The sequence below is a fragment of the Mugil cephalus genome, chromosome 23, assembly GCF_022458985.1.
Source record: "Mugil cephalus isolate CIBA_MC_2020 chromosome 23, CIBA_Mcephalus_1.1, whole genome shotgun sequence".
Classification (NCBI taxonomy): Eukaryota; Metazoa; Chordata; class Actinopteri; order Mugiliformes; family Mugilidae; genus Mugil; species Mugil cephalus.
Genome location: NC_061792.1, coordinates 15,831,644 through 15,858,066, shown reverse-complemented (window position 1 = coordinate 15,858,066; position 26,423 = coordinate 15,831,644). Strand labels below are relative to the sequence as shown.

General features: G+C 45.4%; 3 protein-coding genes across 6 annotated transcripts; 2 read left to right on the top strand and 1 right to left on the bottom strand.

Annotated features, from left to right (window-relative positions):
• Positions 1-364: 364 nt before the first annotated feature.
• Positions 365-8,651, bottom strand: LOC125000679. 2 transcript variants are annotated; one of them, XR_007111352.1, is made up of 7 exons: positions 7,303-7,515; positions 7,143-7,231; positions 4,851-6,606; positions 4,689-4,777; positions 2,649-4,389; positions 2,489-2,577; positions 365-1,975 (listed from the first exon to the last, which is right to left on the bottom strand). XR_007111352.1 is itself a non-coding variant. In XM_047576298.1 (4 exons), the coding sequence occupies exons 1-4, from the start codon at positions 8,144-8,146 to the stop codon at positions 1,898-1,900; spliced, it is 618 nt and encodes a 205-aa protein (XP_047432254.1). In that variant the 5' UTR covers positions 8,147-8,651; the 3' UTR covers positions 365-1,897. The 2 variants fall into 2 exon arrangements, 1 of the variants encoding a protein (XP_047432254.1); XM_047576298.1 differs by lacking the exons at positions 4,689-4,777; positions 4,851-6,606; positions 7,143-7,231; positions 7,303-7,515 and adding an exon at positions 7,789-8,651 and having other exon boundaries at positions 2,649-2,741.
• Positions 8,652-9,133: 482 nt separating this feature from the next.
• On the top strand, positions 9,134-13,083 carry LOC125000658 (coagulation factor X-like). Its single transcript, XM_047576265.1, has 9 exons — positions 9,134-9,255; positions 9,969-10,129; positions 10,230-10,254; positions 10,668-10,781; positions 10,859-10,990; positions 11,069-11,331; positions 11,496-11,613; positions 11,688-11,875; positions 12,274-13,083. The coding sequence occupies exons 1-9, from the start codon at positions 9,201-9,203 to the stop codon at positions 12,700-12,702; spliced, it is 1,485 nt and encodes a 494-aa protein (XP_047432221.1). The 5' UTR covers positions 9,134-9,200; the 3' UTR covers positions 12,703-13,083.
• Positions 13,084-13,441: 358 nt separating this feature from the next.
• LOC125000659 (coagulation factor X-like) lies at positions 13,442-26,331 on the top strand. 3 transcript variants are annotated; one of them, XM_047576266.1, is made up of 9 exons: positions 13,442-13,585; positions 17,339-17,499; positions 17,605-17,629; positions 17,999-18,112; positions 18,190-18,321; positions 18,400-18,626; positions 18,793-18,910; positions 18,985-19,172; positions 21,237-22,046. In XM_047576266.1, the coding sequence occupies exons 1-9, from the start codon at positions 13,507-13,509 to the stop codon at positions 21,663-21,665; spliced, it is 1,473 nt and encodes a 490-aa protein (XP_047432222.1). In that variant the 5' UTR covers positions 13,442-13,506; the 3' UTR covers positions 21,666-22,046. The 3 variants fall into 3 exon arrangements, with proteins under 3 accessions (XP_047432222.1, XP_047432224.1, XP_047432225.1); XM_047576268.1 differs by lacking the exons at positions 17,339-17,499; positions 17,605-17,629; positions 17,999-18,112; ... (3 more) ...; positions 18,985-19,172; positions 21,237-22,046 and adding exons at positions 22,886-23,049; positions 23,438-23,462; positions 24,093-24,251; ... (2 more) ...; positions 25,006-25,144; positions 25,455-26,331 and having other exon boundaries at positions 13,493-13,585; XM_047576269.1 differs by lacking the exons at positions 13,442-13,585; positions 17,339-17,499; positions 17,605-17,629; ... (4 more) ...; positions 18,985-19,172; positions 21,237-22,046 and adding exons at positions 22,264-22,543; positions 22,886-23,049; positions 23,438-23,462; ... (3 more) ...; positions 25,006-25,144; positions 25,455-26,331.
• Positions 26,332-26,423: the final 92 nt, after the last annotated feature.

Below are 26,423 nucleotides of genomic sequence, written 5' to 3'. Positions count from 1 at the left end.
GACCTTGTGTTAGCAGTGACAGCATTGATAGCATTAGCAGTGTTAGCATTGGCAGCAGCTGTTTCACCTGTACAGTCTTCCAGGCTGAAGGTTGAAGGCCACCCACCAGCCGGCGGCCATCTTTCTTCCTCAGACACGACAACGCTTCAACACAACCTGTCAACACAGAGAGAGAGAGACTCAGAAAACCCGAGGACGAGGATCAACGTGGACACGACTGATGACTGACCGAGGACGAGGAGGACAAAGAGGACACCAGCAGAGCAGGACACGATGGACGATGACGAACTGTTGAGGACGTTTGTCCCAGTCAGAGGGACATCTGGAGGAGAAGAGAAGGTAAGAGACTCTGACACTTGAAACGATGAGGAAATGATGAGGCCTCTGTGGTTTCTTTGTTCAAGTGAAAAATTGTTCTGACATTTAAACCGTTGAACACAGAACATCACTTCCTGAGTTCATCTTTGTGGAAGCGTTGCTGCGACCAAACTAAAGTCTGAACAGAATCAGTTCTATGACTCTACTGACCACAAAACAGTCTTAGAACTTCAGTCACCTTCTTCAATGATGTAAAAACACATGGTGGGTTTTAAAGGACTAACTGAGATGAGGTCAGGTAACCTGGAGGTGACTACAAAGAGGAATGAGGACTAGTGCTACAACCAGTAACCAGGAGCTATAAAGACCTGAGGTCAGGAGGAGTTAACTACGTACCTGGGAAAAGGAGGAGGAAGGACTCCTCAGCTGTAATGCTGTTATATATTGTCCTTCCACAGTAGTAAAGCCGACCGTCCTCTGATGACATGTTTTTAATCTCAAGTCTGGTTCCATTGATTAAATATTTGGTTTTTAACTCAGTAGAGTTATAGGAAGCTTTGTCTGTAGGAAAAAAACTGCGACCGATAGAGAATCTGAAGTGATGGTGGATTTCCATGGACCAGAAAACATCTGCATCCATGATGGAGCAGTTTAAAGAGACGTCTTGACCCAGCTTCCCTCTGACCTCCGTCACGTTCTGGACCTCTGAACCCAGCAGAACCAGAGGCATCATCATCAGCAGCAGGAGATCCATGATCAGGTTCAGACGTCTACAAAGCAGCTCAGCTCTGAACAGACTGAAGAGAAGAGTTCTCCACTTCCTCGTTTACCTCTTCATTATTTATGTCTACATGACAAACCACAAACACTGAAACCACCTCCTCCAGCCTCCACTCTGAGAAACTGTCTGGGTTCAGCAGGATTTCAGATTTCTTCACACTGTGTTTCCATTCCCCTCTACAAAAAACCCCAACACCTAAATATCTATCATATAAAACTTTAAATGAAGCACCTACATTTCTAAAAACCTCTGAAATATATAAATCTAAACCATCTTTACTCTCTCTTGAGGTGGTTTTGCAGAACTTTATTGTATCTCTAGAGTTCAATGAAAGACTATTTTGTCATTTCCCTGGATGATGATGCAGTTTCAGAAAACAACAACAATTAAATAAAGTTGAAATGATTCTTCATGTCTCAACTGTCTTGTGTTTCTACAGCTTTAACTGCAGCTTTAATTCCGCCACAGCACCTCCGGCTGCTTCCAAACACGAATAAAACTGCTACGACTGCTACTAATACTAATAGTACTACTACCACCATTGCCAACAGAGCAGCAGCTGGTTATATACACAGACTACAGGGGGAGTAAAGTAGTAATAGAGTACTGCAGTTACCCGTAACCCTGAGGTATAAAAATTTTAATTCCACCAGCGCCCCCTGCTGGTTCCAGACATAACGGCTGTAACACAGTAAAACAACTACTACTAATAGTACTACTACTACAGTCTAACATCACCAACACAGTGGAACTCAGTTCTGACTTCAAGTGAAGACAAAAAAACAAAATGGCGTCCTTTCAGGGTCGTCTCTGTGGAGGACGAAGAGGCTTGTCCAGGTCTTTAGGGACGTCCTCCTGGGACGGGATCACCTCATACTGAAACACATCATGAGTTAGCTGTTAGCATCATTAGCCTTGGTAGCATTAGCCATGTCAGCAATGGTAGAATTAGCAGGAGACAGCAGCTGTAACTCACAGTAGAATTAGCAGTGTTAATAGTCACAGCATTAGCATTAATAGCATTTGCAGTTAACTTAGCTTATGCTATTACTAGCAGTAATACCATCAATTATGTCTTTTATTACAGTGGATGTCAGGTGCTACTGCTAACACGACGTCATCCATCAACAAGTCTATGCGAGCAGTGATTGCAATGATATTATTAGCAGCAGAGGGTAGCAGTAAATCATGGTAGCATTAGCAGTGTTAGCATTAGCAATGCTATTAGTGACAGCATTAGCAGTGATTCCAGTAATTGCTTAAAGTATTATTAGCATTAGCACCATTAACTACGTCCTTTATTCCAGTGGCTGTCGATTTATGACCTTGTGTTAGCAGTGATAGCATTGATAGAATTAGCAGTGTTAGCATTAGCAGCAGCTGTTTCACCTGTACAGTCTGCCAGGCTGAAGGTCGAAGGTCACCCACCAGCCGGCGGCCATCTTTCTTCCTCAGACACGACAACGCTTCAACACAACCTGTCAACACAGAGAGAGAGACTCAGAAAACCCGAGGACGAGGATCAACGTGGACACGACTGATGACTGACCGAGGACGAGGAGGACAAAGAGGACACCAGCAGAGCAGGACACGATGACGATGACGAACTGTTGAGGGACGTTTGTCCCAGTCAGAGGGACATCTGGAGGGAGAAGAGAAGGTAAGAGACTCTGACACTTGAAACGATGAGGAAATGATGAGGCCTCTGTGGTTTCTTTGTTCAAGTGAAAAATTGTTCTGACATTTAAACCGTTGAACACAGAACATCACTTCCTGAGTTCATCTTTGTGGAAGCGTTACTGCGACCAAACTAAAGTCTGAACAGAATCAGTTCTATGACTCTACTGACCACAAAACAGTCTTAGAACTTCAGTCACCTTCTTCAATGATGTAAAAACACGTGGTGGGTTTTAAAGGACTAACTGAGATGAGGTCAGGTAACCTGGAGGTGACTACAAAGAGGAATGAGGACTAGTGCTACAACCAGAAACCAGGAGCTATAAAGACCTGAGGTCAGGAGGAGTTAACTACGTACCTGGGAGAAGGAGGAGGAGGAAGGACTCCTCAGCTGTAAAGCTGTTATTTATCATCCTTCCACAGTAGTAAAGCCGACCGTCCTCTGATGACATGTTTTTAATCTCAAGTCTGGTTCCATTGATTAAATATTTGGTTCTTAACTCAGTAGAGTCGTAGGAAGCTATGTCTGTAGGAAAAAAACTGCGACCGATAGAGAATCTGAAGTGATGGTGGATTTCCATGGACCAGTAAACATCTGCACCCATGATGGAGCAGTTTAAAGAGACGTCTTGACCCAGCTTCCCTCTGACCTCCGTCACGTTCTGGACCTCTGAACCCAGCAGAACCAGGGGCATCATCATCAGCAGCAGGAGATCCATGATCAGGTTCAGACGTCTACAAAGCAGCTTAGCTCTGAACAGACTGAAGAGAAGAGTTCTCCACTTCCTCGTTTACCTCTTTATTATTTATGTCTACATGACAAACCACAAACACTGAAACCACCTCCTCCAGCCTCCACTCTGAGAAACTGTCTGGGTTCAGCAGGATTTCAGATTTCTTCACACTGTGTTTCCATTCCCCTCTACAAATAACCCCAACACCTAAATATCTATCATATAAAACTTTAAATGAAGCACCTACATTTCTAAAAACCTCTGAAATATCTAAATCTAAACCATCTTTACTCTATCTTGATTTTGCAGAACTTTATTGTATTTCCAAAGTTCAATGAAAGACTATTTTGTCATTTCAAAGGATTATGATGCAGTTTCAGAAAACAACAACAATTAAAGTTGAAATGATTCTTCATGTCTCAACTGTCTTGTGTTTCTACAGCTTTAACTGCAGCTTTAATTCCACCACAGCACCTCAGGCTGCTTCCAAACACGAATAAAACTGCTACGACTGGTACTAATACTAATAGTACTACTACCACCATCACCAACAGAGCAGCAGCTGGTTATATACACAGACTACAGGGGGAGTAAAGTAGTAATAGAGTACTGCAATTACCCGTAACCCTCTTCTATGAAGATTTTAATTCCACCAGCGCCCCCTGCTGGTTCCAGACATAACGGCTGTAACACAGTAAAACAACTACTACTAATAGTACTACTACTACAGTCTAACATCACCAACACAGTGGAACTCAGTTCTGACTTCAAGTGAAGACAAAAAAACAAAATGGCGTCCTTTCAGGGTCGTCTCTGTGGAGGACGAAGAGGCTTGTCCAGGTCTTTAGGGACGTCCTCCTGGGACGGGATCACCTCATACTGAAACACATCATGAGTTAGCTGTTAGCATCATTAGCCTTGGTAGCATTAGCCATGTCAGCAATGGTAGAATTAGCAGGAGACAGCAGCTGTAACTCACAGTAGCATTAGCAGTGTTAGCATTAGCAATGCTATTAGTGACAGCATTAGCAGTGTTTCCAGTAATTGCTTAAACTATTATTAGCATTAGCACCATTAACTACGTCCTTTATTCCAGTGGCTGTCGATTTATGACCTTGTGTTAGCAGTGATAGCATTGATAGAATTAGCAGTGTTAGCATTAGCAGCAGCTGTTTCACCTGTACAGTCTGCCAGGCTGAAGGTTGAAGGTCACCCACCAGCCGGCGGCCATCTTTCTTCCTCAGACACGACAACGCTTCAACACAACCTGTCAACACAGAGAGAGAGAGACTCAGAAAACCCGAGGACGAGGATCAACGTGGACACGACTGATGACTGACCGAGGACGAGGAGGACAAAGAGGACACCAGCAGAGCAGGACACGATGACGATGACAAACTGTTGAGGGACGTTTGTCCCAGTCAGAGGGACATCTGGAGGGAGAAGAGAAGGTAAGAGACTCCGACACTTGAAACGATGAGGAAATGATGAGGCCTCTGTGGTTTCTTTGTTCAAGTGAAAAATTGTTCTGACATTCAGACCGTTGAACACAGAACATCACTTCCTGAGTTCATCTTTGTGGAAGCGTTGCTGCGACCAAACTAAAGTCTGAACAGAATCAGTTCTATGACTCTACTGACCACAAAACAGTCTTAGAACTTCAGTCACCTTCTTCAATGATGTAAAAACACATGGTGGGTTTTAAAGGACTAACTGAGATGAGGTCAGGTAACCTGGAGGTGACTACAAAGAGGAATGAGGACTAGTGCTACAACCAGTAACCAGGAGCTATAAAGACCTGAGGTCAGGAGGAGTTAACTACGTACCTGGGAGGAGGAGGAGGAGGAGGAGGAAGGACTCCTCAGCTGTGAAGCTGTTATTTATCATCCTTCCACAGTAGTAAAGCCGACCGTCCTCTGATGACATGTTTTTAATCTCAAGTCTGGTTCCATTGATTAAATATTTGGTTTTTAACTCAGTAGAGTCGTATTCAGCTTTGTCTGTAGGAAAAAGACTTTGACCGATATAGAATCTGAAGTGATGGTGGATTTCCATGGACCAGTGAACATCTGCACCCATGATGGAGCAGTTTAAAGAGACGTCTTGACCCAGTTTCCCTCTGACCTCCGTCACGTTCTGGACCTCTGAACCCAGCAGAACCAGGGGCATCATCATCAGCAGCAGGAGATCCATGATCAGGTTCAGACGTCTACAAAGCAGCTCAGCTCTGAACAGACTGAAGAGAAGAGTTCTCCACTTCCTCGTTTACCTCTTCATTATTTATGTCTACATGACAAACCACAAACACTGAAACCACCTCCTCCAGCCTCCACTCTGAGAAACTGTCTGGGTTCAGCAGGATTTCAGATTTCTTCACACTGTGTTTCCATTCCCCTCTACAAATAACCCCAACACCTAAATATCTATCATATAAAACTTTAAATGAAGCACCTACATTTCTAAAAACCTCTGAAATATCTAAATCTAAACCATTTTTACTCTCTCTTGAGGTGGTTTTGCAGAACTTTATTGTATCTCTAGAGTTCAATGAAAGACTATTTTGTCATTTCCCTGGATGATGATGCAGTTTCAGAAAACAACAACAATTAAATAAAGTTGAAATGATTCTTCATGTCTCAACTGTCTTGTGTTTCTACAGGTTTAACTGCAGCTTTAATTCCACCACAGCACCTCTGGCTGCTTCCAAACACGAATAAAACTGCTACGACTGCTACTAATACTAATAGTACTACTACCACCATCGCCAACAGAGCAGCAGCTGGTTATATACACAGACTACAGGGGGAGTAAAGTAGTAATAGAGTACTGCAGTTACCCGTAACCCTGAGGTATAAAAATTTTAATTCCACCAGCGCCCCCTGCTGGTTCCAGACATAACGGCTGTAACACAGTAAAACAACTACTACTAATAGTACTACTACTACAGTCTAGCATCACCAACACAGTGGAACTCAGTTCTGACTTCAAGTGAAGACAAAAAAACAAAATGGCGTCCTTTCAGGGTCGTCTCTGTGGAGGACGAAGAGGCTTGTCCAGGTCTTTAGGGACGTCCTCCTGGGACGGGATCACCTCATACTGAAACACATCATGAGTTAGCCGTTAGCATCATTAGCCTTGGTAGCATTAGCAGTAGACAATAACTAGCATTAGCCTTGTCAGTAATGGTAGAATTAGCAGCAGACAGCAGCTGTAACTCACAGTAGCATTAGCAGTGTTATTAGTTACAGCATTAGCATTAGTAGCATTTGCAGTTAACTTAGCTTATGCTATTACCATCAGTAATACCCTCAATTATGTCTTTTATTACAGTGGATGTCAGGTGCTACTGCTAACACGACGTCATCCATCAACAAGTCTATGCGAGCAGTGATTGCAATGATATTATTAGCAGCAGAGGGTAGCAGTAAATCATGGTAGCATTAGCAGTGTTAGCATTAGCAATGCTATTAGTGACAGCATTAGCAGTGATTCCAGTAATTGCTTAAAGTATTATTAGCATTAGCACCATTAACTACGTCCTTTATTCCAGTGGCTGTCGATTTATGACCTTGTGTTAGCAGTGACAGCATTGATAGAATTAGCAGTGTTAGCATTAGCAGCAGCCGTTTCACCTGTACAGTCTGCCAGGCTGAAGGTCGAAGGTCACCCACCAGCCGGCGGCCATCTTTCTTCCTCAGACACGACAACGCTTCAACACAACCTGTCAACACAGAGAGAGAGACTCAGAAAACCCGAGGACAAGGATCAACGTGGACACGACTGATGACTGACCGAGGACGAGGAGGACAAAGAGGACACCAGCAGAGCAGGACACGATGACGATGACGAACTGTTGAGGGACGTTTGTCCCAGTCAGAGGGACATCTGGAGGAAGAAGAGAAGGTAAGAGACTCTGACACTTGAAACGATGAGGAAATGATGAGGCCTCTGTGGTTTCTTTGTTCAAGTGAAAAATTGTTCTGACATTCAGACCGTTGAACACAGAACATCACTTCCTGAGTTCATCTTTGTGGAAGCGTTACTGCGACCAAACTAAAGTCTGAACAGAATCAGTTCTATGACTCTACTGACCACAAAACAGTCTTAGAACTTCAGTCACCTTCTTCAATGATGTAAAAACACATGGTGGGTTTTAAAGGACTAACTGAGATGAGGTCAGGTAACCTGGAGGTGACTACAAAGAGGAATGAGGACTAGTGCTACAACCAGTAACCAGGAGCTATAAAGACATGAGGTCAGGAGGAGTTAACTACGTACCTGGGAAAAGGAGGAGGAAGGACTCCTCAGCTGTAATGCTGTTATTTCGTTTCATTCCACAGTAGTAAAGCCGACCGTCCTCTGATGACATGTTTTTAATCTCAAGTCTGGTTCCATTGATTAAATATTTGGTTTTTAACTCAGTAGAGTGGTAGGAAGCTTTGTCTGTAGGAAAAAAACTGCGACCGATAGAGAATCTGAAGTGATGGTGGATTTCCATGGACCAGTGAACATCTGCACCCATGATGGAGCAGTTTAAAGAGACGTCTTGACCCAGCTTCCCTCTGACCTCCGTCACGTTCTGGACCTCTGAACCCAGCAGAACCAGGGGCATCATCATCAGCAGCAGGAGATCCATGATCCGGTTCAGACGTCTACAAAGCAGCTCAGCTCTGAACAGACTGAAGAGAAGAGTTCTCCACTTCCTCGTTTACCTCTTTATTATTTATGTCTACATGACAAACCACAAACACTGAAACCACCTCCTCCAGCCTCCACTCTGAGAAACTGTCTGGGTTCAGCAGGATTTCAGATTTCTTCACACTGTGTTTCCATTCCCCTCTACAAATAACCCCAACACCTAAATATCTATCATATAAAACTTTAAATGAAGCACCTACATTTCTAAAAACCTCTGAAATATCTAAATCTAAGCCATCTTTACTCTCTCTTGGTTTTGCAGAACTTTATTGTATCTCTAGAGTTCAATGAAAGACTATTTTGTCATTTCCCTGGATGATGATGCAGTTTCAGAAAACAACAACAATTAAATAAAGTTGAAATGATTCTTCATGTCTCAACTGTCTTGTGTTTCTACAGGTTTAACTGCAGCTTTAATTCCACCACAGCACCTCTGGCTGCTTCCAAACACGAATAAAACTGCTACGACTGCTACTAATACTGATATTACTACAGTCTACCATAGTAGCAGCTGGTTTCCACACACAGACTACAGGGGGAGTAAAGTAGTAATAGAGTACTGCAGTTACCCGTAACCCTGAGGTATAAAGATTGTAATTCCAAGTCCACAACCAGCTGTTCACGGTTCTGATCCAACACAGACAGCATGTTTGGCTAACATAGCAACAGTAACCAAGTGGGGAAGGGAGGGACTTGATGAAAGGGGAGGAGCCCTGTGATTAGAAGGCCAACTAAGGGTTAATTTAAAACTAAACTTCACTGAGTGTCTTTAGAGTCATTGGGTCACATGACGGTATCAGAAGTCAGGGATTGGCAGGTCTGACGTTGAGGGGTAAACAGAGCCCCATCAATAGATGGAGGAGCTTCCTGATTGGAGGAGTTTAACTCCCCCCACGGGTCACTGGCCTCTCTACCTCCCCCCCTCCTCCGTCTCCACATTCAGACGACTTCACTTCCACTCAGCACACAGAAGGTTTTTTCCAGTCGAGGAAATGTCGACCCTGGTCCTCCTCCTGCTCCTGGCCACCCCCGCCGCCACCGCTACTGGTACGTTCCCTGACCCCTCAATGATTGGAGGAGGAAGGAGAGAAGAAGAAACCTCCATGTTCACTGAGGTGGGGGTGGTGGGGTGGGGTGGGGGGCAGTATGTTGTGTGTGATGTCAACATGTCAGCAGCGCCGCTAACAGACAAACAACACCAACTGTTTTTTATGTCGTTAGCTTAATAGCATCATTGTTATTTTTTTTACTTACTGGTACAATATCAGTTCTGGAAACGTTCAAATACTTTGGCAATTATGCCAGTGGGCTAACGATGTGCCGATATTCTCAACATGCTAATGTGCTGATGTGATGGTTACATTTTAAAGGCTCTTCAAAGCATGTGGTGCTCCCTCTGGTGGCTGGCCGCCATATAGGCAATACATGCCCCGCCCCCTACATATTAGTGGGCGGGACTAAAGTATATGTCACGTTATTTGATGTTCTAAAAACAGGAAGTGACGTCTACATGATTGACAGGTTCATCCGAGATTCAAAGTCAACTTTGAATTTTTGTTCTTATGCTGCACTACACAGCAATTAGCATTGATTAGCGCTCACGGGGTTCCTCAGGGCTCCATTCTTGGTCCTCTACATGTTTAATTCGGTTTGAGCTGCTGTTATGTTTAACAGCAGCTGTTATTAAACTTAAAAATAAAGTATTAGCTAGTAGCTAGCCTCAGATAGCCACAATGCTAACTTCACCAAACTGTCTCCAGTTTTCCTGGAAGACAAGACGGCCAATCAGGTTCTGACCCGGCCGAGACGAGCCAACAGCTTCTTAGAGGAGCTAAAACAAGGCAACCTGGAGAGGGAGTGCAGGGAGGAGCGATGTGATTTGGAGGAGGCGCGAGAGATCTTTGAGAACACAGAGAAAACGGTACGAAGCTTGTTTTTTATGCCAAAACCATGTTCAAATAAATTCACCTATGAAAGAAAAACATGTTTGTTTGATATATTTCATCGTTTCTCTTTTTCAGAAAGAGTTCTGGGCCATATACGTTGGTAAGTCAACTAAAGTTAGGCCTGTCAACTCTTTATTCTGGCCACTTCATTAGGTACGCCACTGAAACCAGTCCTGCTCTAGGTCTGGTCTCCATGAAGGTTCTGGTTCAGCTTTAGTTTCTAATAACTGAGAGAAATGTTGATTCATCTGGGTTTTCATAGGTTAGAACCACTTCAGTAGCGAACCTAATGAAATCAATCAGCATACCTAATGACCTGGACTAGCATACCTCATGACCTGGACTAGCATACCTAATGACCTGGACTAGCATACCTCATGATGTGGACTAGTATACCTAATGACCTGGACTAGCATACCTAATGAAGTGGACTAGCATACCTCATGACCTGGACTAGCATATCTAATGATGTGGACGGTAGCACTAGCGAGTTGTTCTGTCTTTGTCCTGTAGATGGCGACGCGTGCGAGTCGATGCCGTGCGCCAACGCTGGGAGCTGTAAAGACGGGATCGGAAGCTACACGTGCTACTGCCAGGACGGATATCAGGGCTTCAACTGTGAAATAGGTACGTCTGAAGTATGTAACGTCCAAACCAGAGGATCTCCTCCCACGTCTCCACCCTGACGTCTCCCGTTTTCACAGTTATTCCTGAGCTCTGCGAGAACAAAAATGGCGGCTGTGAACATTTCTGCAACGTGGTCGAGGGAAGCGTCCAGTGCTCCTGCGCTGACGGATACTTCCTGGCGTCAGATGATAAATCGTGCAGCTCGAACGGTGAGAAGACGAAGCTTCGACTTGACTCCGACCTCACGACCGTTCCCTCATTCCTCCAAATGTGATTGTGTTTCGTAGAACCCTTCAAATGTGGCTCCGTCATATCGGGAAAGACCCGAACGGTTTTCAGGTACGAGAGGACCAACGTGACCACGGAGGGGGGCATAGGTGCGTGGAACACCAACGACAATGCCACCATCGCCGCCAATGTCACCGGACTAGAGGACGCACACCTGAACAGCAGCCTGAGGGTCCTAGAGGACTTGGTCTGGCCTCAAATGTCCAGCATGACTCGTATTGTTAACGGAGAGGACTGTCCCCCAGGACAATGTCCATGGCAGGTAGAGTCTCAATTATTTACAATCAGTCTGGTTTTATGTGGACTAGCAATACTAACCGTGGACGTGGTTGTCTGACCTACTGGGGCGTCCCGAGTCCTCCTGAAGACGAAGGGACACCCAGGTTCTGTGGTTTTGACCTTGTTGTTTTGTCCTCGTCTTCTCAGGCTCTGCTCCTGAATGAAGAAAACCAGGGGTTCTGTGGAGGAACCATCCTCAACGAATACATCATCCTGACCGCTGCCCACTGCATGAACCAGTCCCGCTACATCTACGTCAAGCTCGGTGCATCTCCGTCCGTCCGTCTCCGTCCGTTAGTCCCTCAGAGCGCAGGTTCTAACCGTCTGCTTTCATTCCAGGTGAGTTTGACACGCTGGTGGACGACGGTAACGAAGCAATACACCACGTGGAAACGATTGCTGCCCACACCAAGTACCGACCGGACACCTACCACAACGACATCGCACTCATCAAACTGGCCACGCCCATCAAATTCTCCAGGTTCATCCTGCCCGCCTGTATACCCGAGCAGGACTTCGCTGAGAAGGTGAACGTTTAGCTTAGCTTAGCATAAAGACTGAAACCAGAGAGCACGCTCAACATCTAAAAACGTAAATGAGTTGGTTGGTTTCCATGTCTTCTCTCTATGCTATACTATGCTATGTTAGGCTAAGCTAAGCTAATGAAGTAACTGGAGATGTTTAGTTTAGAGTTTAAACACGTGTAAATAAAAGGTCAGAGGTCCATAACTTCATGGAATTGGTGAGACGTCTTTAGCTTCATAGGTAGCTACAGGTAAGAGAGAGGTAAGACACAGGTGGACAGGTAAGAGACAAGTGGACAGGTAAGACAAAGGTGGACAGGTAAGAGACAGGTAATAGACAGGCAGGAGACAGTTTGTTTGATAGCATTATTGGGACGCCAACTAAAACTCTGTCCTTCCAGGTCCTGATGCGGGAGCCGGACGGCATAGTCAGCGGGTTTGGACGTCTGGGCGAAGGTCGTCAAGCGTCCACCATCCTGCAACGCCTCTCCGTCCCCTACGTGGACCGGGCCACCTGCCTCAAATCCACCCAGCTACGAATATCTGCCCGAATGTTCTGCGCCGGCTACGACTCGATAGCCAAGGACGCCTGCCAGGGCGACAGCGGTGGGCCACATGTCACGCGCTACCGCGACACCTACTTTGTTACCGGCATCGTGAGCTGGGGCGAAGGCTGCGCCCGCAAAGGCAAATACGGCGTCTACACCCAAGTGTCCAAGTACATCCGCTGGATCCAGGAGGGAATCGACCAGCTGGTGCGCAAAGACAAGCGCGGCGGTGGTGGGAGGATGAAAAGGCACCATGGCGCCATCAAGAGGCTGCGTCTGTAAAATGCCACGGCTCAGGCCTCGTATGTGCTCACGTTACAGCCCTGCTAGCAAACAGAAGCCTTCGTTCTCACACTGCACTACACTGCAATTAGCATTGATTAGCGCTCACGGGGTTCCTCAGGGCTCCATTCTTGGTCCTCTACATGTTTAATTCAGTTTGAGCTGCTGTTATGTTTATATTTAAGGCCTCAGAACAACAGTTCTGGCTAGCATGCTAGCTAACCGCTACATGATCTGGAGTCATGTTTGAGTCCAGTTGATGAAGGTTTAGTTTCTCGCTTTTCTTTTTAATTTGTATAAAACCAAATGTAAGTTTGATTTTTATATCCGTCAGAAATTAACTCTGAGGGTTGAAGCAAATAAAGACGAACTACAACAACACTTTGACACTTTGTGTTTCTGATTTTGTCAACGTTAAACAATCAGTGTGTTGCTGGATGTTGTGGCTACAAAGAAAACAATGTTACAGATTATTAAAATTACTGACTGACGACCGGATGTTTCAGACTCTTCCAGCTCCAGCGGCTCAATGTCGATCTTTACGATTCAATAATTAATCTATTCATGTTTGCCTGAAATAAACAGACGTGGTGAAGTTTCAGAGGTCGGAGGAGGTTGGAGAGGACGGGGCAGAGTCCACGGAAACAAACCAGAAACAAATCAGACTCAGGAGTTTCCAGAGATTCGATTCCTTGAAGAAGGAGAAGGAAGCTTAAATGCTAACGTTTTATTATCAGAAAGTGTCAGTTTTGATTTTTCTTCCAGTCCGACTTTAAACGTCCAGGTCTGAGGTTAACGGGGGTCATGGCGGTCGGGATCATGTCAGCGTCGGTCCTCTCGCTCTGTCTTCTTCAGGGTTTCCTCCAGGTCTTCGGTCAAGAAGGTGAGTGGAGACATGTAAAAGAGTTCTTTACCAACTTTAAGTCAGACAGAACACAGAACAATTAAACCTTCTAATAAAACTCCCAAAATATATGATTCAGTGTTAAAGTTGCCTGTCAAGTCTTTGTTGACGGGCAAATGTTGATTCATCTGGGTTTTCATAGGTTAGACCAACTTTACACTGTGTTCCAAATTATTATGCAAATGATATTTTTCTCAGATATTCCCAAATAGTCAACGTAAATGACAGTTAGCATAAGTCACCAACCGTTAGTTTAATGAATTATAATGTTATTGAACAAACCTCCCAATGACAACAGTATTTTTCAAAAATAAAAAACTTAAAATGCACGGTTCCAAATTATTACGCACAACAGAGTTTTATAACATTTTACAGGTTGTTAAGAACTGAAAATGCTCATCTTTTGAATTTGCAGCATTAGGGGGTCATATTTACTGAAATCAAAAGCTATTTCAATCAAAAACATCTTAACATGTCAAGTTACATTTTAACCCCTTATTTGATAGCAGCTTCACAATTTCTGCATCCATTGAACTTGTGAGTTTTTGGAGGCCTCCCAGAGCCTCTGTTTGGATGTGAACTGCCTCCCACTCTCATAGATCTTTTGCTTGAGGATGCTCCAAAGGTTCTCAATAGGGTTGAGGTCAGGGGAGGACGGGGGCCATGCCATGAGTTTCTCTGCTTTTATGTCCATAGCATGAAGAGGATTTTGTTATGGAAAGATCGGTTCTTCTTTTTGTACCATGGAAAAAAGAAGAAACTCCACTTAATTTACAGAGGTAATTTTCACACCTTCAGGGCCCTAAAGGGGCCGACCAGCTCTCTCCCCATGGTTTCGGCCCAAAAACAGTCCCAGCCTTGTTGGGACATGGTGGCCGTCCACCAACCATCCACTACTCCCTCCATATGGACCATCCAGGTTGCACGGCACAGTGAACAAGACTGTGTGAAATTAGTCTTGTTGTATTTCTGGGCCCACTGCAGCTGTTCCTGCTTGTGAGCATTGTTTAGGGGCGGCCGGATAGAAGGTTTACGCTTAACTGCAAGTCTCTGGAGGATCCTCCACCTTGATGTGCGTGGGACTCCAGAGGCACCAGCAGCTTCAAATATCTGTTTGCTACTTTGTAACGGTATTTTAGCAGTCTCTTAACAGTACGATGATCATGCTTAAGTTTTCATGAAATATCTAAGGTTTTTATACCTTGTCCAAGGCATTGGACTTTTTCACGCTTTTCGGCATCAGAGAAATCCTTTTTCCTCCCATATTGCTTTGAAATGGTCATCTGCTTAATAATGTGGAACGTCCTTCTTAAGTAGTTTTTTACTTAATTGGGCTCATCTGGCAAACTAATTATCACAGGTGTCTGAGATTGATTTCAGTGATCCAAAGAGCCATGCGACGCAATAACATCCATGAGTTTAATTGAAAAAGTAAAAATGTAATCTTTATGACACTTAAATACAATTTGCATGATAATTTGGAACACAGTATACTAATGTTCTGGACTAGTGTACCTAATGAAGTGGACTAGCGTACTTTATGAAGTGGACTAGCGCTTATGAAGTGGACTAGCCTACCTTATGAAGTGGACTAGCGTACTTTATGAAGTGGACTAGCGCTTATGAAGTGGACTAGCCTACCTTATGAAGTGGACTAGCGTACCTTATGAAGTGGACTAGCCTACCTTATGAAGTGGACTAGCGTACCTTATGAAGTGGACTAGCATACTTAATGATCTAGACTAGCGTACCTAATGAAGTGGACTAGTTTACCTTATGAAGTGGACTAACGTACCTTATGAAGTAGACTAGCGTACCTAATGATCATTTAGCGCAGCTGTCCTACATTTAGCACACTTCGCCTACATTTAGCACAGTTAGCACAGTTAGAATACATTTAGCACAGTTAGCACAGTTAGAATACATTTAGCACACTTAACCAACATTTAGCACAGTTAGCATGCGGTAGCACAGTTAGCCTATAATAACATAAAGTTACCTGTGTGTTTGTGTGTGGTGCATTTAGGCGTGTGCATGTGTGCATGTGTGTAACTGTAATCACCAAGTGTGTGTGTGTGTTGGTGTGTGTTGTAAGATAAATGTGTGGGACACAGGGATCAGCTGTATTAACAGCAGAGACATCAGAGGAGTCCCTGATTAATGAACTGGTCTCAGCTGTGGCTCAGGCCTGAGGGTCAGGGGTTGCCCTGGCAACCCAAGTTGGTCGTCAAGGGCGGGGCTGCTCCCACCCTGGCGTGTACACCAACACGGCCCATTATGTGGACTGGCTGGAGGACACCATGAAAACCACCACGGCCATGGCCACGCCCACAGCCACGCTCACCACGGCGTCCGATCCGTTAGAACAAAAACTGGTTTAGAAAAGAATCAAGACAGGAAATAAAAGTCTGTGAATCTGAGGCTCGTTTGTTATCAATAAAAAATAAAGCTTTAATTCCACCAGCGCCCCCTGCTGGTTCCACACATAACGACTATAACACAGAGTAAAGTGACCACTAACACTAAAACTACTAATACTAATAGTACTACTACCACCATCGCCAACACACAGACTACAGGGGGAGTAAAGTAGTAATAGAGTACTGCAGTTACCCGTAACCCTGAGGTATGAAGGTTGTAATTCCAAGTCCCCAACCAGCTGTTCACGGTTCTGATCCAACACAGACAGCATGTTTGGCTAACATAGCAACAGTAACCAAGTGGGAAAGGGAGGGGCTTGATAAAAGGGGAGGAGCCCTGTGATTAGAAGGCCAACTAAGGGTTAATTTAAAACTAAACTTCACTGAGTGTCTTTAGAGTCATTGGGTCACATGACGGTATCAGAAGTCAGGGATTGGCCGGTCTGACGTTGAGGGGTAAACAGAGCCCCATCAATAGATGGAGGAGCTTCCTGATTGGAGGAGTTTAACTCCCCCCACGGGTCACTGGCCTCTCTCTGCCTCCTCCTGCTCCTGGCCACCCCCGCCGCCACCGCTACTGGTACGTTCCCTGACCCCTCAATGATTGGAGGAGGAAGGAGAGAAGAAGAAGCCTCCATGTTCACTGAGGTGGGGGTGGTGGGGTGGGGTGGGGGGTAGTAGGTTGTGTGTGATGTCAACATGTCAGCGGCGCCGCTAACAGACAAACAACACCAACTGTTTTTTATGTCGTTAGCTTAATAGCATCATTGTTATTTTTTTTACTTACTGTTACAATATCAGTTCTGGAAACGTTCAAATACTTTGGCAATTATGCCAGTGGGCTAACGATGTGCCGATATTCTCAACATGCTAATGTGCTGATGTGATGGTTACATTTTAAAGGCTCTTCAAAGCATGTGGTGCTCTCTCTGGTGGCTGGCCGCCATATAGGTAATACATGCTCCGCCCCCTCCATATTAGTGGGCGGGACTAAAGTATATGTCACGTTATTTGATGTTCTAAAAACAGGAAGTGACGTCTACATGATTGACAGGTTCATCCGAGATTCAGAATCAACTTCGAATTTTTGTTCTTATGCTGCACTACACAGCAATTAGCATTGATTAGCGCTCACGGGGTTCCTCAGGGCTCCATTCTTGGTCCTCTACATGTTTAATTCGGTTTGAGCTGCTGTTATGTTTAACAGCAGCTGTTATGTTTAACAGCAGCTGTTATTAAACTTAAAAATAAAGTATTAGCTAGTAGCTAGCCTCAGATAGCCACAATGCTAACTTCACCAAACTGTCTCCAGTTTTCCTGGAAGACAAGACGGCCAATCAGGTTCTGACCCGGCAGAGACGAGCCAACAGCTTCTTAGAGGAGCTAAAACCAGGTGACCTGGAGAGGGAGTGCATGGAGGAGCGATGTGATTTGGAGGAGGCGCGAGAGATCTTTGAAACTGAAGAGAAAACGGTACGAAGCTTCTTTTTTTTCGCCAAAACCATGTTCAAATAAATTCACCTATGAAAGAAAAACATGTTTTTGTGTTTGATATATTTCATTGTTTCTCTTTTTCAGAATGAGTTCTGGGCCATATATGTTGGTAAGTCAACTAAAGTTAGGCCTGTCAACTCTTTATTCTGGCCACTTCATTCGGTACGCCACTGAAACCAGTCCTGCTCTAGGTCTGGTCTCCATGAAGGTTCTGGTTCAGCTTTAGTTTCTAATAACTGAGAGAAATGTTGATTCATCTGGGTTTTCATAGGTTACAACCACTTCAGTAGTGTACCTAATGATATCAATTAGCATACCTCATGACCTGGACTAGCATACCTAATGACCTGGACTAGCATACCTCATGACCTGGACTAGCATACCTAATGACCTGGACTAGCATACCTAATGACCTGGACTAGCATATCTAATGATGTGGACGGTAGCACTAGCGAGTTGTTCTATCTTTGTCCTGTAGATGGCGACGCGTGCGAGTCGATGCCGTGCGCCAACGCTGGGAGCTGTAAAGACGGGATTGGAAGCTACACATGCTTCTGCCAGGACGGATATCAGGGCTTCAACTGTGAAATAGGTACGTCTGAAGTATGTAACGTCCAAACCAGAGGATCTCCTCCCACGTCTCCCCCCTGACGTCTCCCGTTTTCACAGTTATTCCTGAGCTCTGCGAGAACAAAAATGGCGGCTGTGAACATTTCTGCAACGTGGTCGAGGGAAGCGTCCAGTGCTCCTGCGCTGACGGATACTTCCTGGCGTCAGATAATAAATCGTGCAGCTCGAACGGTGAGAAGACGAAGCTTCAACTCGACTCCGACCTCACGACCGTTCCCTCATTCCTCCAAATGTGATTGTGTTTCGTAGAACCCTTCAAATGTGGCGCCGTCATATCGGGAGAGACCCAAATGGTTTTCAGGTACGAGAGGACCAACGTGACCACGGCGGCCACCATCGCCGCCAATGCCACCGGACTAGAGGACGCACACCTGAACAGCAGCCTGAGGGTCCTAGAGGACTTGATCTGGCCTCAAACGTCCAGCATGACTCGTATTGTTAACCACAACTGTCCCCCAGGACAATGTCCATGGCAGGTAGAGACACCCAATTATTTACAATCAGTCTGGATTTATGTGGACTAGCAACACTCGCCGTGGACGTGGTTGTCTGACCTATCGGGGCGTCCCGAGTCCTCCTGAAGACGAAGGGACACCCAGGTTCTGTGGTTTTGACCTTGTTGTTTTGTCCTCGTCTTCTCAGGCTCTGCTCCTGAATGAAGAAAACCAGGGGTTCTGTGGAGGAACCATCCTCAACGAATACATCATCCTGACCGCTGCCCACTGCATGAACCAGTCCCGCTACATCTACGTCAAGCTCGGTGCATCTCCGTCCGTCCGTCTCCGTCCGTTAGTCCCTCAGAGCGCAGGTTCTAACCGTCTGCTTTCATTCCAGGTGAGTTTGACACGCTGGTGGACGACGGTAACGAAGCAATACACCACGTGGAAACAATCGCCACCCACACCAAGTACCGACCGGACACCTACCACAACGACATCGCACTCATCAAACTGGCCACGCCCATCAAATTCTCCAGGTTCATCCTGCCCGCCTGTATACCCGAGCAGGACTTCGCTGAGAAGGTGAACGTTTAGCTTAGCTTAGCATAAAGACTGAAACCAGAGAGCACGCTCAACATCTAAAAACGTAAATGAGTCGTTTCGATTCCCCATGTCTTGTCTCTTCACGCTATGCTATGCTATGCTATGCTATTGTAACACTTTCACATTTCACAATAGGACTCGTGGATTCATAGATGAGATTGGTTCCACCACTGGAGCACCGTGGAATGTGAGAATGAGACTCAGGAGGCAAAGGTTTTAATATAAAAGTAACGCTGGCTTTAATTAAGACAAATAGAATAGAAATAGAACAACATAAACAGATAAACAAATACACAGATAAATAAATAAATATGTTAAAACAAGACGAACAAAATTCTCTGACAAAATAAAACAGTTAAATAGATATTACATACAATATCAGTTGATTATGTAATTGAGCTAAATATTCTAATTTGGGTGCACCACAATAACCTGAATCTTTGTTTCACTTTCAAATTTCAGATTCTCTGATACAATATAACAGTTTTTAATGAACCAAAGAGGGAAAAAAAAATGGGGGATTGTGTGAGAGGGCTGAGTGTGAGGATGTTCCAGATGTTGGGCCAACCTCACCAGAGAGGGCAGCAGGACCGGTCCAGTGACGAGGGGATATCTGGGGTTCACTTCACTTCACTTCACTTCACTTCGCTTCACTTCACTGGAACAGGCAAAATCCAAAACAACAACAACAACAAAAAACCTGACCTGTTTTTTTTGTTGTTGTTGATTTTTGGCTGCATGTCGCCAGTAGGACTTATTCTGTTTTTTTCTGTGACTTGAACCAATCAAATGGTTTTTGGTGGTTTGTGTTTTTTGGCTGTGGGGTTCAGCGGAGCGGCCGTTTGTCTGTTGGTGTGTTCCTGCTTCCTGCTGTTCGCTTTGTATATTTTTCATAATGCTAATTTTTTACATTTTTTGTATTACACTGATCAGTTTTTTTTATTATTTTGCTTTAATCTCATTTTATTTATCTTTCGTGTGGTTTTGAGTGAGTTTATTTTCAACGAAGCTATTGTGACAAGATAGTTTAAATATCATTAAAGTCTGTCTAAGCTAAATCTACATCATCAGTTATTTAGTACAGTTCGTCATGGCAACAGTTACCATGGCAACAAAACAATATGCAATACTGCACATCTTGGCTAAACTGCTTCTAGTAAATAACCTTTTTAACATCTGCATTCAGTATAATACAATCACGAACGAACCAATTCAGGAGTAAAATAAAACAAAACAACTCCACAACAATTAAAACCAATAATCATTCTCACCGACCTCTGTGTTCAGCGGCTGCGGTACCCGGTACAGCAACAGGGTTCTACACAAACAGCAAACTAATAAACAAATGTACTTTCGGTGACATTAGAACAGAAGACATCGTCCGTGGATTGTGCCTTTACCTCGCTGCTGAAAGCAGTAACAGAAGCTGGGGGGAGTTGTCCACACACAGACACACCGACGAGAGCCGGAAAAATCAGAATCAGAAAAAAAAAAACCTTTATTTATCCCCAAGGACAATTAGGAAAAGGGAGCAGCAGCAGCTAAGTGCTAACAGACGAGCTAACGGTGGTTAACAGACTGACGCTCACTCACACTCAAATAAACCGGCGGGCGGGGCTAAACTGTGTTTACAGTTCTGATTGGACGATCTGACCTGATGCATTCAGGGGACAGAAAAACATGGGAAACATTGGTACTTGACGAGACTATAGATGCCGTTTTCTTATTAAACTAAACAATTAATAAAACATTAATTTCCTTTTCTTTTCTAATTTATTTATGTAGCCCAATATATTAAAAGGGTTACACCATGCTATGCTAGGCTAGGCTAAGCTAGGCTAGGCTAAGCTAATAAAGTAGCTGGAGATGTTTAGTTTACAGTTTGAACATGTGTCAGTAAAAGGTCAGAGGTCGATAACTTCATGGAACTAGAGATGTCTTTAGTTCATAGGTAGCTACAGGTAAGAGAGAGGTAAGACACAGGCAGGAGACAGTTTGTTTGATAGCATTATTGGGACACCAACTAAAACTCTGTCCTTCCAGGTCCTGATGCAGGAGCTGGCCGGCATAGTCAGCGGGTTTGGACGTCTGGGCGAAGGTCGTCAAGCGTCCACCATCCTGCAGCGCCTCTCCGTCCCCTACGTGGACCGGGCCACCTGCCTCGCATCCACCCAGCTACGAATATCTGCCCGAATGTTCTGCGCCGGCTACGACTCGATAGCCAAGGACGCCTGCCAGGGTGACGGGGGTGGACCGCACGTCACGCGCTACCGCGACACCTACTTTGTTACCGGCATCGTGAGCTGGGGCGAAGGCTGCGCCCGCAAAGGCAAATACGGCGTCTACACCCAAGTGTCCAAGTACATCCGCTGGATCCGGGAGGGAATCGACCAGCTGGTGCACAAAGACAAGCGCGGCGGTGGTGGGAGGATGAAAAGGCACCATGGCGCCATCAAGAGGCTGCGTCTGTAAAATGCCACGGCTCAGGCCTCGTATGTGCTCACGTTACAGCCCTGCTAGCAAACAGAAGCCTTCGTTCTCATGCTGCACTACACTGCAATTAGCATTGATTAGCGCTCATGGGGTTCCTCAGGGCTCCATTCTTGGTCCTCTACATGTTTAATTCGGTTTGAGCTGCTGTTATGTTTATATTTAAGGCCTCAGAACAACAGTTCTGGTTAGCATGCTAGCTAACCGCTACATGATCTGGAGTCATGTTTGAGTCCAGTTGATGAAGGTTTAGTTTCTCGCTTTTCTTTTTCATTTGTATAAAACCAAATATAAGTTTGATTTTTATATCCGTCAGAAATGAACTCTGAGGGTTGAAGCAAATAAAGACGAACTACAACAACACTTTGACACTTTGTGTTTCTGATTTTGTCAACGTTAAACAATCAGTGTGTTGCTGGATGTTGTGGCTACAAAGAAAACAATGTTACAGATTATTAAAATTACTGAGTGACGATGTTTCAGACTCTTCCAGCTCCAGCGGCTCAATGTCGATCTTTACGATTCAATGATTAATCTATTCATGTTTGCCTGAAATAAACAGACGTGGTGAAGTTTCAGAGGTCGGAGGAGGTTGGAGAGGACGGGGCAGAGTCCACGGAAACAAACCAGAAACAAATCAGACTCAGGAGTTTCCAGAGATTCGATTCCTTGAAGAAGGAGAAGGAAGCTTAAATGCTAACGTTTTATTATCAGAAAGTGTCAGTTTTGATTTTTCTTCCAGTCCGACTTTAAACGTCCAGGTCTGAGGTGAACGGGGGTCATGGCGGTCGGGATCATGTCAGCGTCGGTCCTCTCGCTCTGTCTTCTTCAGGGTTTCCTCCAGGTCTTCGGTCATGAAGGTGAGTGGAGACATGTAAAAGAGTTCTTTACCAACTTTAAGTCAGACAGAACACAGAACAATTAAACCTTCTAATAAAACTCCCAAAATATATGATTCAGTGTTAAAGTTGCCTGTCAAGTCTTTGTTGATGGGCAAGGTGAGTCGTGAGTCGTGAGCAATCACTAACTAACAATGACTAACTTTACTAATGATCTGGACTAGCATACCTAATGAAGTAGACTAGCATACTTGATGAGCTGGACTAGCGTAATTAATGATCTGGACTAGCGTACCTAATGAAGTGTACTAGCGTACCTAGTGTATTGGACAGACGTGGTTCAGATCTTTCTGGTGTCTCCAGTGTTCCCCCGGACCCTCGAGGGCCCCCGAACCTTCCTGAGGTCCAGACGGGCCAACCAGTTCCTGGTGGAGGAGATCCTGCAGGGGAACCTGGAGAGGGAGTGCTACGAGGAGCGATGCAGCTACGAGGAGGCCCGGGAATACTTCGAGGACACCCCCAAGACGGTGGGTGGACAGACTGAGTAAAACCCTGTTCTCAGGGGACTAGTTTCACCATGGACCTGGTCCTGTGGTTCGGATTGTGCCCGTGCTGCAGGTCAGAGGACAGTTTACAGGTTCTCTTCCCTGGTCTAAATGGGTCTAAACCCAGAGAGTCTGACTCTCTCTGGACCAGGTTTACCTCAGGACCTCTATGGTACCAGAACCAGGGTTCAGGTCATTTATCTAGTCTAGTCTGGTCTAGATTTTACTTTATTAATCACAGACATGGATTAAGATCACAGACGACCTCTGATGTTAATCCAGATTAAACTGGTCCCCTTTAGAGAACAGGACTTAACGTCTGAGCTGGGGTGGAAGTTCTAGGTTCTAACTGGTGTTTGTTTGTGTGCAGAACGCTTTCTGGACAAAGTACTATGGTGAGTGGTGCAAAATAAACTAACAAATACAAGAGACATGACTCCACTGAGAGGAACCAATCCCAGAGAACCCAGAGAAGCCAGGGAGAACAGAGAACCTAGTGTTCCTACAGACTCTAGAGAACCCAGAGAATCTTAAGATCGTAGAGAACTCAGAGAACCGAGAAAACCTAGAGATCTCAGACAACCCAGACATCCTAAAGAACCCATAGCTCCCAGAGAACATAGAGAACCCAGTGAACCTAGAGGAAGAGAAAGCAGAATTCCCAAATAACCTAGAAACCCTAAAGAACCCAGGGATCCCAGAGAATATAGAGAACACAGAGATTATAAAGAACCCAGAGGACATGGAAAACCTTGAAAAAATAAGGGAACCTAAAGAACCCAGATATTCCAGAGAACCTAGATAACCCAGAGAAACTAGAGGTCGTAAAGAACCCAGAGAACCTAGAGACCCCAAATAACCCAGAGAACATAGAGAACCCAGAGATTCCAGAGAATCTAGAGATCCCAGAGAACCTAGAGAACCTTTTAATTCCAGTTTGTGGATAAATTGTTATTATTAGTTAGTTCACATTCTGCGCCTTTTACTGGAGAACCGCTGGTGCTCACTGTGTTTTGGTTCCTGAGACGGGGACCAGTGTGATCCCAACCCCTGCCTCCACGGGGGGAACTGCACCGACATGGTGGGGGGGTTCTCCTGCTCCTGCAGCGCCCCCTACTACGGGCCAGCCTGTGAACTGGGAGAACCGAAGGAGGTGTCCGACGCGTTGCAGTCCGGCGTGCAAGGTCTGAACCAGAGGGTAACAGACTCCGCCTCCAAAAAGGGGCGGGGGTTTAAGGCCAGAAACTGGGGCTGCTCAGAATATGTTGTAACGCTTCGTGTTGTTCTCAGAGGTCTCAGAGTGTCCCACCTCAGGACCGGCGGCGTGCGACCAGATGTGCACGGCCTCCTACCACACCTTCAGATGCTCCTGCGTCCGGGGATTCAAACTACAGACCGACAGGCGGAGCTGTCAGCCCGAAGGTGAGACTTCACGACACCCTCATGTCTCCCTTCAGACTATAGACCAGACGATGCATCACTTTATTGACACCCACAGGGACATAGTTTTGTCCAAGAAAGAACATATATGAACCAGACATAAGAAGGTTATAAATAAAAATAAAGGTAATGAAGGTTTTGTAATGCTAATATGAGCATAAAATAGGAACTTGCAAAGTACTTAGATGAGAGCGCGCTAGTTTTGGCAGCTAACAGAGATCGGACATAATGATGTTGTCGTCTCGCCAACATTTGCTCGTACTTTGTTATTTAGATTGTCCAACTAACCCATCTCTGTGTCCTCAGTGGACTTTCCCTGTGGACGACTTCCCCACAGCGTCGCTGCGATGTGTCGCCGTGGAAACTGTCCCTGGAAGGTAGGGCCTCTCGGTTCCTCATCTTCTTTATGGGTGGATCTAATACTCCTCTGTAGCTTAGCGTGCTAGCTAACATGAACCAGTGTCAACAGCTCCATGAGTGTCTATTTTCTGCCTCCAGGTGTCCCTCCTGAACAGCCGAGGGGCGGAGCTATGTGGGGGGGTGGTGTTGGGGCAACACTCCGTCCTGACCGCCGCCCGCTGCCTCTTCTTGGACTCGAACTTCAACCCCCGGTCCTCGGACTTCTACGTAGCCACCGGTACCGGCTCTAAAAAAGCTTTAACTGTTTATTTTATGATATTTATTTTATCTCATTTAGGAGCTGGAATGTTTACTCTGTTGTTAGTGCTATACATTGACAGGCTGGTTGGCTGGTTAATTGGTTAATTGATTGAGTAATTTGTCGGTTGACTGATTGACAGATTGATTAATTAACTGAGTGACAGATTGTCTGATTGTTTGATTGATTGAGTGAACAGTTGGTTGATTGATTGGTCGATATATTGATTGATTGGTAAAATGTGGAGACCCCTGGAACAGTGACCATGTCTTGACATCTCGTCTCCTAGGCAACAAGAAGACGGTGTTCCCGGTCCGTGCTCTGCACCTCCACAGCCGCTTCCATCGGGGTAACCACGACAACGACCTCGTTCTCCTTGAGTTGGCCAGCCCCCTAACCTTTGGCCCCGCCCTCATCCACCTGTGCCTGCCCACCAAGGACTTCAGTGAAAACATCCTGATGCATTCTGGGAGGACGGGAGTGGCGGGGGCCGGGGACCTGGTCTACGTGCCGCTGGAGCAGTGTCGCAGGAATGCGAACGTCTCGCATCCGCTCAGCAACAAGATGTTCTGCATGAGGAGGGAGAACGATCCCGGGCCCAGGAGAACCGGCAGACTTTCAGGGAACCACAACGGAACCAGGGGGAACCCAAATGGACACGTTGGGAACCAGACTGACGGCCACAGGAGACTGGGACACACAGGGAACCGGCTCCACGGCCCCTGGGATGCCGGCAGCAGCGCGGAGTCGGAGGTCGGCGGCCTGCTGCCGGGGTCTCCGGTTGCCACGGTGGAACGGGGAACAGCGTTCTTGACCGGGCTACTGATCTCGTCCCCTGGAGGAAGCAGCAGTCTGGTTTTCACCAAAGTGTCTCGGTACCTGACTTGGATCGAACAGATGAAGGAGGCGTCCGAGAATTACATTACCCCTCAGGTCAGCCTGTATCCAGAGAGACGCTAACGAGAGGCTAACGAGGCAGCAGCAAAACTCTTTAAGTCCAGCTGCAGACTCTTCTGAATCTGATATAAATTGTAGTTTAATGTGGATCTGAACTTGTTTATTTAATATTTGTCAAATGTGAAGAAGATAAAATCAAAGCTTTGAACGGTTTGTCTTTGAAATGTGTAAATTTTAATTTGCTGAATAATAAAAACATTTGAACCAAATAACTGTTACGGTTGGAGTTCTGCTTAAAGTAAAGACTCCAGTACCCACAACGCACTGCTTCATGGACCAGTCAATGTAAAGTCAATCAGAC

Bases quoted from the DNA above. Each gene is read 5' to 3' on its own strand.
- LOC125000679 (XM_047576298.1), bottom strand. From the start codon at position 8,146: ATGGATCTCCTGCTGCTGATGATGATGCCCCTGGTTCTGCTGGGTTCA. The intron at 2,742-7,788 runs GTACGTAGTTAA...TTCTCCCTCCAG, and splicing joins CTTCCTCCTCCTTTTCCCAG to ATGTCCCTCTGACTGGGACA. The intron at 2,578-2,648 runs GTCAGTCATCAG...CTGTGTTGACAG, and splicing joins CTTTGTCCTCCTCGTCCTCG to GTTGTGTTGAAGCGTTGTCG.
- LOC125000658 (XM_047576265.1), top strand. From the start codon at position 9,201: ATGTCGACCCTGGTCCTCCTCCTGCTCCTGGCCACCCCCGCCGCCACC. The intron at 9,256-9,968 runs GTACGTTCCCTG...AACTGTCTCCAG, and splicing joins CCCCGCCGCCACCGCTACTG to TTTTCCTGGAAGACAAGACG. The intron at 10,782-10,858 runs GTACGTCTGAAG...CCGTTTTCACAG, and splicing joins GGGCTTCAACTGTGAAATAG to TTATTCCTGAGCTCTGCGAG.
- LOC125000659 (XM_047576266.1), top strand. From the start codon at position 13,507: ATGGCGGTCGGGATCATGTCAGCGTCGGTCCTCTCGCTCTGTCTTCTT. The intron at 17,500-17,604 runs GTACGAAGCTTC...TCTCTTTTTCAG, and splicing joins TTGAAACTGAAGAGAAAACG to AATGAGTTCTGGGCCATATA. The intron at 18,911-18,984 runs GTGCATCTCCGT...CTTTCATTCCAG, and splicing joins CTACATCTACGTCAAGCTCG to GTGAGTTTGACACGCTGGTG.